The sequence below is a fragment of the Alternaria dauci genome, chromosome 7 (assembly GCF_042100115.1).
Source record: "Alternaria dauci strain A2016 chromosome 7, whole genome shotgun sequence".
NCBI classification, from domain to species: Eukaryota; Fungi; Ascomycota; class Dothideomycetes; order Pleosporales; family Pleosporaceae; genus Alternaria; species Alternaria dauci.
The window spans coordinates 2616490-2635607 of record NC_091278.1 but is presented as its reverse complement, the minus strand read 5'-3'; the positions used below and the strand labels follow the sequence as shown (position 1 = coordinate 2635607).

At 42.5% G+C, this 19118-nt stretch overlaps 1 protein-coding gene across 1 annotated transcript; it reads left to right on the top strand.

The window, feature by feature from the left end:
- Nucleotides 1–2487: 2487 nt before the first annotated feature.
- ACET3X_007970 (uncharacterized protein) lies at nt 2488–2916 on the top strand (the record flags this gene model as incomplete). The annotated part of the gene is made up of 2 exons (XM_069454175.1): nt 2488–2727; nt 2812–2916. 2 exons carry the CDS (start codon nt 2488–2490, stop codon nt 2914–2916), a joined length of 345 nt encoding a protein of 114 aa, XP_069305133.1.
- Between the last annotated feature and the right edge of the window lie 16202 nt (nt 2917–19118).

The window sequence follows — 19118 nt, the reverse complement described above, 5'->3', positions numbered from 1 at the left end:
CTCCAACGATGACTTGCAGGCAGAACATATTGCTCGTGCATGATCTAAGATCTGAGTCTGATAGAGTCAGTTTGGCAAACAAGAGTGCGTCAGCCTCGATGACGTACGTCTGAATGTGACAGTTTGCCATGCACATAATGGGTCGCAAACTCTAGCCCCGGCTTGTATCTGAGAAGTAAGATACATGAGAAGTGATAAAAGATAAATGAGATTGCTGCTTGCTGAGTGAGTAGTGAGACTAGAAGTTACTTGCCTTAGGCTTACCGTGCCAGTCTGCAATGAACCATATGTCGGGAAACACAGACCCATCCACAGATGGGCCCGATCCAATTGGATCAAAACTCCTTGGCCTGCTATTTTGCCATGTCTGTATTGTTTCCCACAGCTCTTGCCACTGACAGATTCTGGGAGCTGACTCGCTTTGTGTTCCAGTACCTCGAAAGCAAAAGTTAGCCACGAAAGCAGTGTGCCATAGCAGCTGATTGCTCCAGGCTGTCTCCAACCTCAACCAGGCCAAAGGGTACAGGTCTTGCATAGAATCTGGAGCAGGATAAAGCTGAAGTGAGAAGTCAATATCCAGCGGTTGCTGATTAATGGTAGCGTTGTAGAGACATTGCCTGACGTAAACCCAGAAGGCAGCCTCGCGGAATGTAGGTACCGAGGGATCGACGAAACGAGTGTCTTGTGAAGCACGGAGAATGCTCGAAGTACCTGCCAAATGATGTTTGTCGCACGAACCCGTGCGGGATGGGACTAGAGAACGTTAGACGTGGGGGTTGAAGCGGATGGCGATGTAGAAAACCCACCATTGAGCTGGTCAGCGAAATGCAATATCAATACGGCTGAAAGCAACATATCGTCATAGCTTGCAGAGTCCTCATTGAGGCGATCGATAAGCAGAGTGATGCAGCGCTGATATGCAGCCTCAGAAGTCTTGTCTTCCCTGCAATGGCGCCCTGCGAAGCAAAGGACTGCGTGACAAAGAATAGGGCATTGCCTAGCCTTCTCTGGTACTCTTAGCGTGAAATTGCGCGAGGCGTCGGTACAGTCGAACCAGCGACCGAGATGCGCGATAAAGTGGTGGAAGAGCAATGCCTCATCGTATGTAAGAGGGATTAGCTTTTGTGAGTAGCGAGTGTCCTTCTGGGAGTTACATCGCAGGAGGCGCGGTACGAATATGCCATCCATAGAGCTCCTCGAGTCTCGACCTTGGAGCGGTGATTTCGGTGATTGTTGGATGCCACGCGATGGTGTGAATGAATTGGAGGACAAGGTAGTAGAAGGATAGTCGAACTGTATCTCGGTCTGACTATGTCTCCGTTCGAACTCTTCTGGGTAACGGCTTTGATTCTCCCTCGCCTGCACTCTTTGACCACCTTTAATGGCCATTCTCTTGCCTTTGTCGCTACCTGTAGGACTAGACATAGACGATGCTTCTTCCGGCTGATATCGTCTAGACTTATCCCGCGCCTTCCTGACGCAGACGGTTGTTCTTATCGCACTGGCTGCAGAACGGTTACTTTACGCATAAGGGAACTGCCGTATCTATTCAGAAGGATTTTGCAGTTATAGTGTTATTCTTTAAGTTTATAGCCGATTGCCTTGAACGCGGGAGGTAGATTTCTATGCCGTTAGATCAAGGACTACCAAACGACGACACGTTTATACACGAGTGAACTTACATAGTATGACGCGACACCGAGCATTCTCAAAACGAAAGAAGTCTTGAACCAAAGCCGGCCAATCTAGTTAAATGACGTCAGACTGATGGAAAATTGGAGTGATAAAATCCTTAGCCATTCGAGCTTCGACCGAATTTCTCGGAACTTTTTTCGAACCAATCACCTACCAGTACCCAGCATCTTTCCGCGACCTCTGCCTGCGGTTCCCGGCTGATCCCGATAGCCTTCTCCCAGTCTCTCAGCATTCTTTTAGAATATGTTGGAACCTATCGCCAAAGTCGCATACATTTGGATAATCTTGTTCAATGGCTTGTTCATCGAGATCGCAGATACAGAAGCCATCATATTCTCATACGGTTACCCCTATTGCGACAAGCGTTTCCTGAAACACTTGCCTAGTTGTCGCGGTCTGGAACACAAAGCGTTTGGAGGACGCCAAAGATGAAGAACGCAGCCGAGCGGAGCGTCGTGGAGGCGGAGATGCGGCCATTTACGAAATTGCTGCGCCTTCACGTTGGCAAATAAAGGAAATCGCTGTCTAGAGTTGTCCGCTAAGCACGGATCGGCCTAGAGGCGGTCGGCTTTCTTCCGCCCTGCTAGTGCCACCAAGGCCTTCGCCCATTTAGCCGCTTCGCGCCCAATCAAGCTGCTAAGTAAGAACTTTACGGACGATAAGTTTTCGAGTCAATCGCCACGAATTCATTGTAACATGGTGATCCTTACAGTACTGTAGACAGCGCGTACGACCAGACCTGTCAACACCCTGTTTGTCAGCAAGTATCGTTGCTAACGTTTATGAGTCGAAATGGAGGTTTGTGTACCTTCGGCGGAGCGTAGCATCGATTCATTCGAGCTTAGTACGACACTCAACCGGCTTAAACTTGGCCAATACGAGGGGCGCCTACGAGAGAACCGCTTTGAGGACTGGGAGACTGTCACAGCAATCACGGAAGCTGACTTAGTAGAGTTAGGCTTCAAAGTGGGCGATCGCCGAAAGCTTCAGCGCGCAATTCGCGAAAATGGTACCTTAAGCGCATCTCATCTAGTATGTGACAGAAACGTTCTTCTGTCATCCGATGGGCTACCCGCTGCTGTGAAACATATCGAACTAACGCCACGATCCTTGTAGCAGGCAGCGCATGCGACCAGACCGTATCGACGACACCTGCGGCTAGATTTTAATGCACCCCGCAAGCCTAAAACAGCATATGTGCTCTTCGGCGAGCATGTCTAACAGGACCTAGCACTTAGCTGTTTATCTTTCGTCGACATCGCTAAGGAAACTAGGAAGCGTTAGAGAGAACTCTCTAACAACAAAAGAGTTTATAACTAGGAAACACCTACTACTAACAGGCTATAAGATTATAAAGATAAGCTTAAGTGTAAGGCAGACGTCACGTATAGAAGGGTGAGCTAGTTACAAAGGTAGCTTATATTTAGAATAGAGAATAGTAGATAACCTCTAGAAGAGAGGAAGAGGGAAGGGAGGAAGATATAGTAAGAGGAGAGAGAGCTAAGAGAGGAGCTAGGCCTAACTAGGCCTAGTATCCTCGAGGTAGGAATACTCCCTTATATTAAGATATATAAGTAATTAGAGGATTACTAAAGATAATAAACTTATCTAAAGGAGTTTAAGTAAAGATAAGATAGTTTAAGTTTAAGTTTAAAGGCACTATTATATAGTAAAGCCTTACTTATTATAAAAAATTAGTAAGAAGTTAAAATTACCTTATAAGATAGCTAAGATAAAGAGTATTTATATTTAGAAAGTTAATTATAAATAAGCTAGGATATATTAAGTCTAGGGTAGAGGAAGTATATTATATTTTAAAGAGTCTTAATATCTACTCTTATTTAACTAGAGTTACTTCTTATTATAATCTATACCTAAGAAGAGATAAGGGTAAAGGTAATTACTTTAGAAGATTAAGTAATATAGTTAAAGGATTATAGTATAACTACTATATCTTAATTATATAACTACTTAGTAGTAAGTAAGATATACTAGTTTAGTTATAGGTACTTAGTAATAAGTAGGACTAGTTAGCTAATAACTATAGCTAGATACTATATTATTTATTAGTAAGTACTTATACACTTAATACTAAGTACTTATATACTTAATAATAAGTACTTATATACTTAAAAATAAGTACTTATACACTTAATACTAAGTATAATACTTATAAGTATATAGCTTAGATACTAAACCTTTATAGTTTAGTATATTTAACTATATATAAGACTCTAGTATTTAATCTAAAGATAATACTTTATTCTTATAATATATCTTATAGAGCTTTAGCTTTTATAGACTTTTTTTTAATTATTATTATAGTATATTTAGAGACTTTTTTTAAGATAAAGTATTAACTAAGTAACTATAGGCTTATATAAGCTTATATTTATTACTACTAGTATATAAATAGCATATTATAAACACTAGATGCTAAAGATATATAATAGTATTATATATAGACTTAAGACTATAAGATTTAAGCTTCTAATATATATACTATCTTTTACTCTCTTTTACTATCTTCTACTATCTTTTACTATATTTACTTTTTATAACTTTTATAACTATCTTTTATAACTACTACTACTTCTACTACTACTACTTTTACTATTACTACTTCTACTACCTTTTCCTAAGAATAACTAACTAGTTACTTATAATATAGTTATTACTATTTAATAATTTACTTTAGTTAGAGGAATATTAATATTAATACTATCTATACTTTATTTTTTTTATTTTTATAGTATCTCTTTAAACTTCTTCTCTTTAAGCCTAAGATATTAAACTTTAAGTATTTTTTTAAAATTAATAAATTAGTAGTATAGCTATCTTTAAGTCTCTTTACTCTACTTACTAAAAGTTTAGTAAGTAAAGTAACTAAATATAAGAAGATTAATAAAGTAATAAGTATTAGTAAAGATAATCTCTTTATACTTTATAACCCTCTTTAGATACTATATTTTAGCTTTATTATAAGTTACTTCTATAAAAATATTACTAACCTTAGACCTCTTAATAAGGTACTAGCTAAGAGATTTACTATTACTAAAAATTTAGAGTATTAAAGGTATTTACTCTTTTAGCTCTTTATTAACTACTAGATTTAGCTCCTAAGTATATATAGGGCTTATATTATTTATATTTAATAAGTTAAAGGGCTTTATACTAAAGAGGGTATACTAGCCTAAGTAGATAGCTATTTAAATAATAAATATACTAGTAAAAGATATAAGTATAATATAATTAAAAGATACTTTAATAAATTATAGTAAAGGTATATTTCCTAAATACTTAGTTTTACTATATATAGCTATAATATATTTCTTAAGTAAGTTAGTAACCTAAGTAAGTTAATAATACTAAACTAGTATACTACTTATATATAGTAATTATATAATATCTTAACTATAATAATCTTAAAAGATATATACTAAAGTTAATTTTTAATTTACTATTTTTAATATTAAAGTATATTACGTATATAGTATTAATTAAGCTATAATAATATATAATATACCTAAAAGTATATAAATTAACTATTATACTAGAAAGTATATATAATATAACTTTAAAGTAAACTTCAAGTATATAATAAAACTAAAAGAGGAAGTTATAGTTTAGAGTATTCTTAAGTAGTCTATATAAAGTCTTATACCCTTAAAGTCTATTATATAAGAAATAGTAGATAGATTTCTTTAATTAAAAAGTAGTAACCTTATTAGTAAGAACTAAGTTAATAACTTTATTAAGTAAACTCCTAAGCTCTAGAAGTACTAGAGCTAACGATATAACTATTAGTAAGCTACTTATAAAGATCTTATAGCTATCTAGTACTAGTTTAATTTAATATAAAAGATAAAACTAAAATAAAAGATTATAGATAGTAATATCTCTAACTTTAATAAGACTAGCTTTATAATAAGTAAGGTTATATTATAGATAGTTATTATAAGCTTAGAAGGATTAAGGAAAAAGAAGATAATCTAGCTAGGTAACTATAAGTAGGTTACTATTATCTAAGGCGTTAGGGCTATAGGTTACCTACTCCTACCCTTTATTATCTTTATAGGTAGTATACTTATTAACGTCTAGTTTAAAGACCTACTACGTAATTAGATCCTTAAAGTAAGCCCTAATAGCTAGATAAATAATTAGCTTACTCTTACCTAGTTAAAGTTCTTTAATAAGTATATAAAGTTAAGTACTATAGGTATATACTAGCGACTTATAGTTAATAAGTATAAGAGCTATAGTTTACTTAAATTCTAAGATCTTTATAAGGAGAAGAATATTATCCTTTACTATATACCTCTATATTTATTACACCTACTATAGCCTCTTAATATTAGTTACTTTACACTACTAAAGCGTAGGTATAGTAACTAGATCTTAGCCTTAGTACGTAACTACGTTAATTTTATTAGTAAAGAATCCTTCCTCTAAGTATTTAAGCTAGCTTTTAAATAGTCTTTAATAGTAGAGAATATTAAGGTAGGCTTTAGAGGTACTAAACTAGTCCTATATAACCTAGAAGCTATTCTATTAAAGCTTAATATAAGGTTATAGACTCTAGTACTATTATTACTAATATAGAGTATATAAGACGTATAGATACTATTATAAAGGTTATCCTTAGATAACCTAAGAGTTAGTTCTTAGGAATAAGTAAGTATAATAGATAAGGTTAGTATAATAGTATAATTAGAAGATTAATATAATATTATAAGAGGTTATATAAGAATAAAGTAAAATCTTTAAATTAACTACTAGAGTTTTATACTAAGATTAAGTTAAATATACTAAGCTAGAAGGGTTTAGTACCTAAGCTATATACTTAATAAGTATTATAGTTATCTTATAAGTCTTATATTATCTTATATATCTGTTACAAGGTAACAAGGAATTGCCTTCCTTTCATGCAGGTCGCATGAAGGAAGACCATCGGGCGGACACGTTGGACGAAAGTGGATCTAGGGCGGGGCCCAGATCACGTGAAAGGAATGGCATCCCGCCAAGACCTGGCCTCCGGGAGGCCAGTGAGGATCGGGAGGCCACGGCCCTCCCAGGCCTCCCTCTTGGAAGGGAGGGCAAGGAGGACAGGACCTAAGGCCAGGGGTATAAGAATGTATTGGATCTCATTATTACACTCGTTGTGGTCAACTCAAATAGTTCATCTCTTACACAGATTGTCAACTAGTTATTCTATCGTTTATAGAATTGGTAGCGTTATTCTTTGGTTACAACGATAACTCTTTTCCACCTGATCATTCCATACGCTACCTCACGGACTATCGCCAATATCTATCTCGCCTTAGTACGGACCGAGCTTAGAGAAGTATAGCCTAACCCCGTGTAACACTTTGACCACCTTGGATATCAGTGGACGTTTAACCAACAGGACAGCCCGATTAAGATTCAACAATGGCTCATCAGGGAAACGCGCAGAACAACAGGGCTCAGGGTCAGGGACCCTCGACGCCAGCACGCCCTACCCCAGAAAATGATGAGATGCTGGAAGCATCCGATGACGAGGGAGAGAACCCTAACGTCACCGAGCTCAGGAATCTTAGGCAACACACAACCACGCAGGCTCAGCAGATTGCTGAGATGCAGGCAATGATCAATCAGCTTGCAGGGCAACTGATGATGACCCCTAACGAACGACCCGTTGCTACAAAGAAACCCAAGATAGCGTCACCAGAGAAATACGGTGGAGAACGAGAAAAGCTACGAGTATTTCTCACCAACATCGACCTGTACTGCGAGTATAACGAGGTACCCAACGACCAGGAAAAGATCCTCATGGCCAGTACATACATGAAGGATAAGGCTTCCAATTGGATGCAACCCTATGTGGACGACTATCTGCTGGATGCAGAACACATGGGCACCAAAGAAGGAACCCGTACCTTGTTCGCAAGTTGGACAGAGTTTAAGCAAGAGATGGGACGCATCTTCGGAGAAGTAGACGCTCAGAACCAGGCAGAGAAGAAGATCACTCGCCTGAGGCAGACCTCGTCAGTATCGGCATACACGGCGGAATTCAAGCAACTACAAGCACGGATCGATTGGGATGATGCGGCACTTCGAACGGTATTCGAAGCAGGCCTCAAAGAGAATGTCAAGGACGGCCTTGTACACCACGATAAGCCCGGGACACTACACGCTCTGATTGAGCTAGCCACGCGTATCGACAACAGGTTGTGGGAACGAAACGATCAGAAGAAATACTTCCGACCCAACCTGCCCAACATGAAGAAACAGCGTGGTAGATTCGACAGGGATGGCGACGCCATCATGACCGGCAAGGTACAAGAGAAGGCCAAAGACAAGAAAACCCGAGGAGGTAAAAGACACGACGGTCTCTCCAAGGAAGAACGCCAGCGGCGTTACGACAACAAAGCATGTCTCCGATGCGGGAAGACAGGACACTTCGCTAGGGATTGCGAAGAAGAACAAGTCAAACAGGCAGCTATCAAGATCCGGATGATCAGACAAGGCACGCCTTACCCGGCCGGGATAGAGCCGGATGACAACCTAAGCGACTTAGACCTATACGAGGAGGCACGCTTGGAGGATAAGGAAGGCTACGAAATCGTCCCAAGAGTTAAACCGGACAACGAAGTTCTCACCATGGGCCAGCCAAAGAAGACTGACTGGAAGGTCAAAGGCACCATCGTGATGGAACGATTAGCCAACAACCAATGTTGGGTATGTGGTAACAAGACACACTACGCCGACGAATGCACGGTTCGCGAACGAATCATGATTACCGGCCCGAATGCCGAAGAAATTGGGTATCAGGCGATACACCAACAACCCTACTTCGATGATCCAATGGCTGAGGTCGAGGACCAAGAAGCCCACGAAGTAGAAGATACCAAGGATCACAAGGATTTGTGTTGGTATGACTGCAAGATAAATTGCGAGTTCCATAAGCAAGATAAGGAGGATTGCAGGACAGACCAGGACCGGTGCTGCCACCTGAACCTCTGGGCAGACGAATGTCTAGCAGACATCTGCCATCTACACGAACCAGAGAAAGTGGAGATCCACTACAGACTTCTATGGATGCAATGCAGGAACGGGTGTGACTTCCATCGCAAGCAGCTCAAGGAAGCACACAAGGTGGATGACTATTACCATCGCACCCTATCATCAAACATCTGCGAGGTAGCAGATTGTGAGATTCACGAGGCCAAGAAGGCTCAACCAAGGAAGAGGATCACCAGGGAGGAGATACCTCACCAGAACATTCATTGGAGCTTCTGTTACGACGACAGGTGCTTGACGCACTACAGCTCAAAGAATGACACAGGCTACTTTCCTAAGTACAGGAAAGGTAAGCAGTCAAAAAACTAGGATGCCGCCAGGGACAGGGTCACGCTGGTGAAGGCAGTCCTAAAACGACCCTTAGGAAGGTGCAGGATACCGATGGTCGGGTGAAGCAGCTGCTCACGACCGTATCTGTACAGGGACGAAACATCGAGGCGCTCGTAGATAGCGGGGCCGCACGGACGATGATCTCACCCAGAGTGGTGGAGAAACACGAACTACCCTACCGGGTTAAGAAGAACCCAGTATCGGTACTGTTAGCCGACGAGAAACCCATGGAATATGGAAACGGCATGATACGGATGGAAACTGAATCAACAAAGCTACGGATAGCTGGCATAGAGTGCCAAATGAATATCGACATAATGGAACTAGGAGGACTAGACATGTTGATTGGTTATGACTGGCTAGATGCCCATAACCCCGCCATCGACTGGCGAATGAAGACGATACTCAGAAGAGAACCTGTGCACAAGGTTGCTGGAGTACGCCAAAGAGTGAGCCCGAAGGACCAGAGCTCAACCCAGGACGGGAGGTTCGGCAAGATCTCGCCTCATAAGATCATGAGAATCTATGAGAAGGACCCTCAAAGAGTAGGAGTCATATGGATAAGACGAGTCGCGACCACGAAGGAAGGACCCTTACCACTAGAGATACCAAGAGAGTATCAGACCGACGAGTTTAGAGAACTCTTCGAGGAAAACGAAGCCACGGATTTGGCAGACCATCAGGATTGGGATCACGAGATCATCCTAGATGAAGGGGCAAAGTTAAGCCCAGGACCTATGTATCCCATATCGCCCGAGCACGATGCTGAGCTAAGGGAGTACATCCAGAAGAATCTGAAGAAGGGATTTATCCGACCGGGATCAGGCCCAATGGCCTCACCCATCTTGTTCGTAAAGAAGCCTAACGGGAAGTGGCGACTATGTGTCGACTTCCGAAGGTTGAACAGCGTTACTCGGAAGAACCGATATCCCTTACCACTAATAACCGAGCTCATGGATCGACTCCAGGGAGCCAAGTGGTTTACGAAGTTCGACGTTCGGGAAGGATTTCACCGAATCAGGATCAAGGAAGGACACGAATGGATGACAGCGTTCAAAACGAAATATGGACTGTTCGAGTACACAGTAATGCCTTTTGGGTTAACGAATGCCCCGGCAACGTTTCAGTCAGTCATCAACAACGCTCTTCACGAGTACCTTGGAATCTTCGTCACAGCGTACATCGACGATGTGCTGGTATACTCCAGCGGGACGCTAGAAGAACATGTGGAACATGTCAAGAAAGTGCTCAGGAAGCTTAAGGAATACAAGCTGTACCTGCAGCCGGGGAAGTGCGAATTCCACACGAAGGAAACGGAATACCTAGGCTTCATAATATCCACAGAGGGGGTGAAGATGAACCCAAAGAAGACAGCGGCTGTACAGGAGTGGCCAACGCCCAAAACAGTCAAGGACGTGCAATCCTTCCTAGGATTTGCCAACTACTACCGGAAGTTCATCAAGGATTACTCAAAGATCACAACACCTCTCTCCGAGATCACGAAAAAGGAAGTTGGTTTCAAATGGAACGAGGAACATCAGGAGGCTTTTGATCGAATCAAGCAGATATTCCTCGAGGCACCAGTACTAGAGATGTACGACCCAAAGCGAGAGACGCGAGTCGAGACCGACGCGTCAGATTATGCACTCGGAGCTGTATTGTCGCAGCAGTGCCCAGACAAAAAGTGGAGACCAGTGTTCTACCACTCAAGAAAGTTCTCTGGAGCAGAACTAAACTACGACGTTCACGATAAGGAGCTACTAGGAGTAGTCGATGCCTTTGAACAGTGGGAAGTCTATTTGCTAGGACTACCACACCAGATCGAGGTTTTTACCGATCACCAGAACTTGGCAGGTTTCATGACAACGAAGAAACTCAACCGACGACAAGTCCGATGGGCTGAGATGCTAGCTCAGTTCGACTTCAAGATAACTCACCGCGCTGGAACGCTCAACGGAGCTGCGGATGCTTTAAGCAGGAGATCCGACTTACGCGAGGAAAATCATAAGGAACCACATGACGCCATGTTCAAGAAGATGCCTGATGGCACACTACGTTACAACCAGCCGGAACTAGCTAAGATAGCTAAGGTGGCCGAGCGGGTAGAAACACTTCAGCAGCAGTGGCAGCAGAGAGCGGCCAGCTGGCAGTTCGAGCCTGACGAGAACGGCTCCGACGAACTGTTACAAGACAAGCGAGAGTACCGAGATATGATTCGAAGCGATCGAACATATGTACCCCCACACATGAGATCGAGTCTCATCAAGGAACTGCATGAGTCCCCAGAGTATGGACATGCATCGCTAGAAGAAATGGTCAGGCGACTATCAAAGGTGTTTGCGATACCACGCTTGCGAGCGAAGGTGCAGGACGTCCTAGGCAACTGTTTGGCTTGTCATCAGAACAAACCCAAGAGACATAAGCCCTATGGCCTGTTACAACCCTTACCGCCACCAACGAGACCATGGAGCAGCGTAACAATGGACTTCATAGTGAAGCTCCCGAAGTCGTTAGAACCAGGATCCGGAAGATTATGCGACACAGTCCTAGTCATCGTGTGTCGTCACACGAAAGGAGCAAAATTTGTGCCCACGGAAGAAACCATTACGGCAGAAGAATGCGCGTATGAGGTCAGCAAGGCACTTATGTCAGAACATGGGATACCTGAAGAATTCATCACCGATCGTGATAAACTGTTCACTTCCAAGTATTGGAACACATTCCTGGCAAAGTTGGGTGTGAAGAAGAAGCTATCGACTAGCTTCCACCCCGAAACAGATGGCCAGACGGAACGAACGAACCAGACACTGGAACAGTATCTGAGGATGTACGCCAACAAGCTGCAAGACAACTGGGTTGAACTCTTGCCGACAGCACAATTGGCCTACAATAGTACTAGGTCTGCGACGACTAAGTACTCGCCACACTATGCGAACTACGGATATGAGCCGATTGCTCATCGAGATCCGAAAGATATAGAGAGTATCGCAGTAGGTGCAGACGACAAAGCCCGCTTGATGCGAGAACTGCACGACGAATTGAGCAAGAACATCGCTCACAGGAACCTCACAACAGCCAAAGCGGCTAATAAGCAAAGGATTGAGGGACCAACCTTTAAGAAGGGGGACAAAGTTTTCCTGTCACGACAGAACTTGAAAACTAAGCGACCAAGCAAGAAACTGGACAACCTCCGAGTAGGACCATTCGAAGTTCTAGAAGAAATGGGCAACGTAAATTACAAACTCCAACTCCCACTAGGCATGCGCATCCACCCTGTCTTTCACAAGAAACTCCTGGAAAGAGCACCTCCAGATGCCGAGCTAGCTACCGACATAGAGCTCGAGGACGATGAATACGAGGTCGAAGAAATCAGGGACCTGCGGAAAATCGGTCGTCAGTGGAAATACTTGGTCAAGTGGCTAGGATGGCCAGAGAGCCAGAACACTTGGGAACCAAAAGAAAATTTGACGAACTGCAAGTCACAGGTACGTGAGTACCATCGGAGACACCCAGAGAAGGGAGGAGCGGATCCTCCAGGGAAGAAAAGAATTCAGAAAAAGGATCGAAAGAAGCGTCATCCTGCAACCAGCCCAAGTCAGTCGACAGTCCGGGTAGCGATGGTTCAGTTGGTTGAAAGTCCGTACCAGGGGCAGAGTTCCCCTCGGCTTGCTCTTTCGCGCGATCCTGAAGACTCAAAATGGCGTGATCTCGATCAGCGAATGCTCGCTCTCGCGCCTCAGTCTCTGCCACTTCCAGCCGAAGTCGAGCGACCTCGGCCTCAGCTCGAAGAAGCGCCAAGCGCTTCTCGCGCTTTTCAGCCTCAACCTTCTCCCACTCTTCCTCAGTCACAAATAAGCTACACTCAGCTTTCACCGAAATACAGCCCGCACACTGCCCAGAGGCAGTGTCCACGAAACAACGAAGATTCTTCTCCTCACACCGCTTGCAACGAAAGGTCATCTCGTTCCCTTGTTGGCGGATACGGTCAGCACGAGCCTGGCGCTGTTGAGTCGAGTTCTGGGTACGGACGCGTCGAGAAGTCTGAACCTTGGGCATGGTCAGGGAAAGTGAGGAAAGGAGGAAAGAGAGGATACGACACCACCAGAGTAGCTATACCTCCACCACCGCCGCCGGACTAGGCGCGGGAAAACGATAATCCAGGGTATCGAGACGATACGCCTAAGAGGGGGGGTAATGTTACAAGGTAACAAGGAATTGCCTTCCTTTCATGCAGGTCGCATGAAGGAAGACCATCGGGCGGACACGTTGGACGAAAGTGGATCTAGGGCGGGGCCCAGATCACGTGAAAGGAATGGCATCCCGCCAAGACCTGGCCTCCGGGAGGCCAGTGAGGATCGGGAGGCCACGGCCCTCCCAGGCCTCCCTCTTGGAAGGGAGGGCAAGGAGGACAGGACCTAAGGCAAGGGGTATAAGAATGTGTTGGATCTCATTATTACACTCGTTGTGGTCAACTCAAATAGTTCATCTCTTACACAGATTGTCAACTAGTTATTCTATTGTTATAGAATTGGTAGCGTTATTCTTTGGTTACAACGATAACTCTTTTCCACCTGATCATTCCATATCCTACCTCACGGACTATCGCCAATATCTATCTCGCCTTAGTACGGACCGAGCTTAGAGAAGTATAGCAAACCCCCGTGTAACAATATCCTACGTGTAGTATATTATAGTACTCTATAGTATATTATAGGATATATATAACTTTATCCTATAGTAGCTTTCTACTAAGACTATAGGATTACGTACTCTATAGGTAGTGTTATCTATTAGTCCTTAAAGTACTAACCTCTAGGCTAACCCGCCTAGGTGTTTCCTATTATCCTTTTTATATATAGCTTATAGGTTCCCTTCCTTTAGGTTTATAATAACTATATAATATAAATAAGATTAAGGCGTAGGTTATACTTATTTAATAGAGGATATAAAACTATTATAAATTATTTATAAGCTTATTAGATAAAAAGATTAGGTAGCTAAGTAAAGGCGTATAGTAGATTATATATAATATAGTATTATTATAGGAGGGATAGGTATATATATAAAATATAATTAATAAGCTTATAAAGTATTAGTTAAGAAAATATAAGTATATTTAGATAGAGGAGACCTTAATAGTAGAGGAAGTATAAGACTTAATTACTAAAAGGGTAGGTAAGAAGTATAATACTAGTAAAGGGCCTATAGGTAAGGTATATAGCGTAAGGTACTATAGATATTATAGTAAAAAAGGATATAACTCCTATATCTATAAGGTAGAAATAGATAATACTAATGATAGTAATAAGTTTAAAGAATAAATTAGCTTACTAGGATTCTTAATAAGTATATTATACGCTATATAATTACTATATATAAGTAGTATACTAGTTTAGTATTACTAACTTACTTAGGTTACTAACTTACTTAGGAAATATATTAAATAATACTAAATCTAGAAATAATAGAATAACTAGTTAATAATCTATATAAGAGATAAACTATTTAAGTTAACTATAATAAATATAATAATAAGATCTAACATATTCTTATACCTATTATAATCTATTCCTACTATCCCTTCTATCCCTCCTACTATAGATAGTTATAATAGCGCTACTATCCCTTAGGCGCTGCTATCCTAGATGTTAGGCCTTAGCGTAATAATAGTTATATAACCTAGTAGACTTTATACTAGTTATCTTTTATTTATTAATACTTATTAAGAGGTATTTAGTCTTAATTCCTTTATTAAATAAATAAGATTCCTTCTATCTATAATAAATAGCTAAGTAGTATTTATAACTAATACTAGTACCTTATTTAATAGTAAGCTTTTTAGGATTATAATAGTAAAACTAGTTAACTTTACTATCTAAAACCTTATACTATATATTTACGCTACTAAAATTCTTTAAAATAAACCTTATAAGTAGTAAACTATCTTTTATTACCTTCTTTATATAACTAATAACTTTATACTCTTATTAAAAGTTAATATATTATTAGTTTACTATTTAAACTTTATAAGAGACTTATAAACCTTATACTACTATAATAGTATTATTTAATTAATACTATATATCTTTATAACTTAGTTCTATAAGAAATTATTACTAGTCTTATATAATTTAATGTATTTAATTATTTCTTAGATTATAGTTATAGTAGTTAAGTTATAACGTATTAAAGATAGGACAACGCGTAATGTTAGGATAGTAGGGTAGCTCGTCTCACGAAGTGGCTCGTCACGCGCACGGGCACTATAGTGTAGGAGTGAGATGGTAGGGCGCCGCACAGGGTATCTAGCGACTACAAAGGTCGACCTCGGACGACGGGTTGGTGCATAAGAGCTAGACGGACGCACGTGTTAAGAAAAATCTTCGCTCGCTCATATACTAGGTTATAGTAGGAGGCTAGATTATTCCTCGAAGGCTTTACAACCACCGCAATTGCTTGCACACACGGAAGTGGAATCCCACAACGCATCACTCTTTTCGCAACCGCCTATCCCGCAACTCCGGTCTTCTACAACTAACTAACCAAACAAGCAACCATCTGACCATGCCGACGTTAGATCTGCAACCACCTCTCCCCTCCCCACCATTCTACACACACATCCCCAACATCAACAACCTCCGCCTAGCCACCCACTCCCTCACCATCTCCACCGGCGCCACGCTCCTTCCAGGCCTCCTCTTCCGCAGTGCCGAGGTCTTAGGCTTAGATACCGCGGGCTGGACCGCCCTCCACGACCTAGGCGTCGTCTATGTTTTCGATCTTAGGAGTGCGCCCGAGGTGAACAAGATTGCAGGTGGGAAAGATGGTGACTAGATGCACGCCATGGAAGCAGCAGGCGTGCAACGCACCTGGACACCAATGTTTAAAGAGAGCGATTACAGCCCTAAGAGACTGGCTAAACGGTACGCAAAGTACATAGACGAAGACGTACGCGGGTTTGTAGAAGCTTATGCGGATATTCTAGGGGATAGGGGGACGGCTTTTGGTACTATCCTGCGTTATTTAGTTAGGCTTAGTATACTACCTAGTTAAGCGGAAGAGGAGCCGAAGATAGGCGCGTGAGTGCATTGTTTGGCGGGGAAAGACTGGACGGGGATTTTCTGTAGGGTGTTGTTTAACTTTTTGGGTTTGCCGCGTGCGGACATTGCGAAGGAGTATTACACAACGGAACTAGGGTTAGCGGAGGTGAGGGAGGGGGCTGTAGGCAGGTTAATAGCGAGTCTAGGGTTTAGGCGGTATATAGCGGCGCAGGCGTTAGGTTAGTTAGTGTTGGCTAAGGATGTTGCCAGACTTGTTAGTGGTGCGGATAGGGATAAAGGTGAAGGGGTGGTGGTTTCGCCTAAGATTCTAGAAAAGGGGCGGCAGGCTTCGTTGAGGATAGTGGGGGCAAGGGAGGGGAGTATATTGCGTATTTTAGATATGCTAGATGAGCGGTTTGGTGGCGCGGAACAGTATATAAAGGAGGTGTGTGGGCTTGGTGAGGCGGAGTTGGAGGCGTTGAGGGGAAACCTTTTAGTGAAGGGTAGGGAGGCGAGGTGACTAGGCAAGGGGGAACTCTAGAGGAGTGAATATAGGTTGTGGCTTGTTGGTAAGTGATATACGGTATGTCGGCGACCATTGTGTTGATCTCGCTCAGTCTTAGTGTTTATGCCAAGAATGAGAACCTATTAGCTCCCTTGATAGCTTTCTTTAGAGTGGAAGTAGCTATTTGTGCTAACATAGCGCCGTCGACTAATGCTTTAGAGCGCACACTAGCCGATGCCCTTGCATCTTAGCGCTACGGCGTGTTCAGCTGCCAAGCGACTACTGACGATCGTCAAGGTGATCGGGCGGAACTTTTAATTTAACTTTACTAACATGTGTTCGTCCCACTGGTTGGGCAATGATCAAGACAAACATACCACTAAGATTCTATCGCACTAACCCATCTCGCTTTAGTGCTATGTCTAGATAGCAACAAAATGCTTAAATCTACAGATCAAACACAGTCTTTTGCAGACTAACCTCTTTAATAACGGAGCGATAGGAAATCATGACGTAGATATGGTGAGGTCATCCGGCCAGCAAACATCGTTTTAACAGGTCTTCGTACCCCTGATGCTCTCCTAGGGTGAATCAGGAGCCTCTAAACCTCAAGTTCACTTGCTCTCCGCTGACTTTCTTCTTTCACTTGCTTGTTACCTCACAAGAACGACGACAAGCATATTCCAAGTCAAGTAACTATGAGGCACCTGCCATTGTTCCTCTCGCTGCTAGCACTACCCTCCTTCGGCGCCGCACAAGAGCCCGACACCAGCCTGTTGATCGGACAGCTTCCCACATGCGCGGTACGCAACTAGTCATCAAATCGCTCGGATGGCCCACTAATACCACTACCAGCTGTCTTGCTTAGTAACAGCTGTGGTCAACTCACCTTGCGATCTTACCAACTCGCCTTGCTTGTGCAATGATCACGGCCTCCAGAGCAAAATAGTAACATGCGTGGTGGAATCCTGCACATTAAAACAGAGCTTAACTACAAAGAACATTACTGCAACGGCTTGCCACGCTCCTATCCGCTACAAAGAAAAAAATACAAGGGCTACCAACATTGCATTAACAGGTTTCAATGGCGTTTTGCTAGCGATGCGAATCACGTATCAAGCTTCATTCTCTGGAACGGGATTCGGCTGGGACGACTACTCCGTGCTGGTAGCCTATGCTGTCGGGATTCCATCTGTGATTGTGATCGATGTGGGTGCACTGCCTAGCGGACTTGGAAGAGGTAAGACTCAAATTGCACAACGTACCATCCACTGACTAACTTGACAACTCCAGATGTGTGGACCTTACGATTCAAACAGATTACGGACTTCGCTCGCTGGCTGTATATCCTCGAACTCTTCTATGTTTTCCAGCTCACTTTGCTAAAGTTGACATTGTTGTTGTTCCTCCTGCGAATTTTCCAGAGGAAAGCTACCCGGCGTCTCCTCTGGGCCACGGTAGCCTTCAACTTGGTGTGGGGATTTGCCTTTCTACTTGCCACCGTCTTCCAATGTCAGCCTATATCATCCCTCTGGACCTCATGGGATGAAGAGCACACTAGAAAATGCATCAACGTCAACGCCTTATGCTGGACCCATGCTATCATCAGCATCATACTGGACTTATGGATGCTGGCCGTCCCTCTCTACGAGGTATCCCAACTACAGATGTCGTGGCGCAAGAAATTCAATGTAACGATCATGTTTTGTGTCGGTACCCTGGTCACTGTAGTATCCATCCTTCGCCTGCAATCCCTCGTTGTATTCGCCGCAGCCAAGAACCCGACGCTCGACCAGAGCGACGTCTTCCGCTGGACCAGTCTGGAGATAAATATTGGCATGACGTGTGCATCTTTACCCGCCCTCCGCAAAATTATAGGTCACGGTCTTTCCAAGCTCCAGACTTCACCTGGAATCTCGAAGATTACGTACTCGGTACGTAGCCAGAGGAAACCAGCTCGTAAGCACATGTTCTCATTGGGAAGCGATCTTGAATCCACCACATTGGGCGAAAAGGGGTTGGACACTGTTGCGTGCGCGCAAGATTACGGTACAGCTCCAGGAGAAGGTGATCAGATGGTCTTGTTACAGCTTGGAGAATTGGCGCCAATGGAGCCGAAAGCTCGGATTACTAGTACAGATGTCGTTGTTCTATGAAACTATACTGCTATTAGCTTCTTTAGCTTATGGGCGGTTTTCATGAAAGTGCGACCCCCTGTATACAGTGCCCGTGCGCGGGTCGAGCTACTTCGCGGGTTGAGCCCCCCCCCCACTAATATTACATCCTAACTTTAATATAATGTTACTCTACTAATATAGATCTAATTTAAGAAGTAGTTAAATATTTAAATTTATAAAAACTTAGAGATAACTTCTTATACTATAAAGTTACTAAAAAGTTTAGAGTTAATTAAATAATACTATTATAAAGATGTAGAGGTGTATAGTAATTATAATATAACTAGGTATACTATTAGCTCTCTCTTA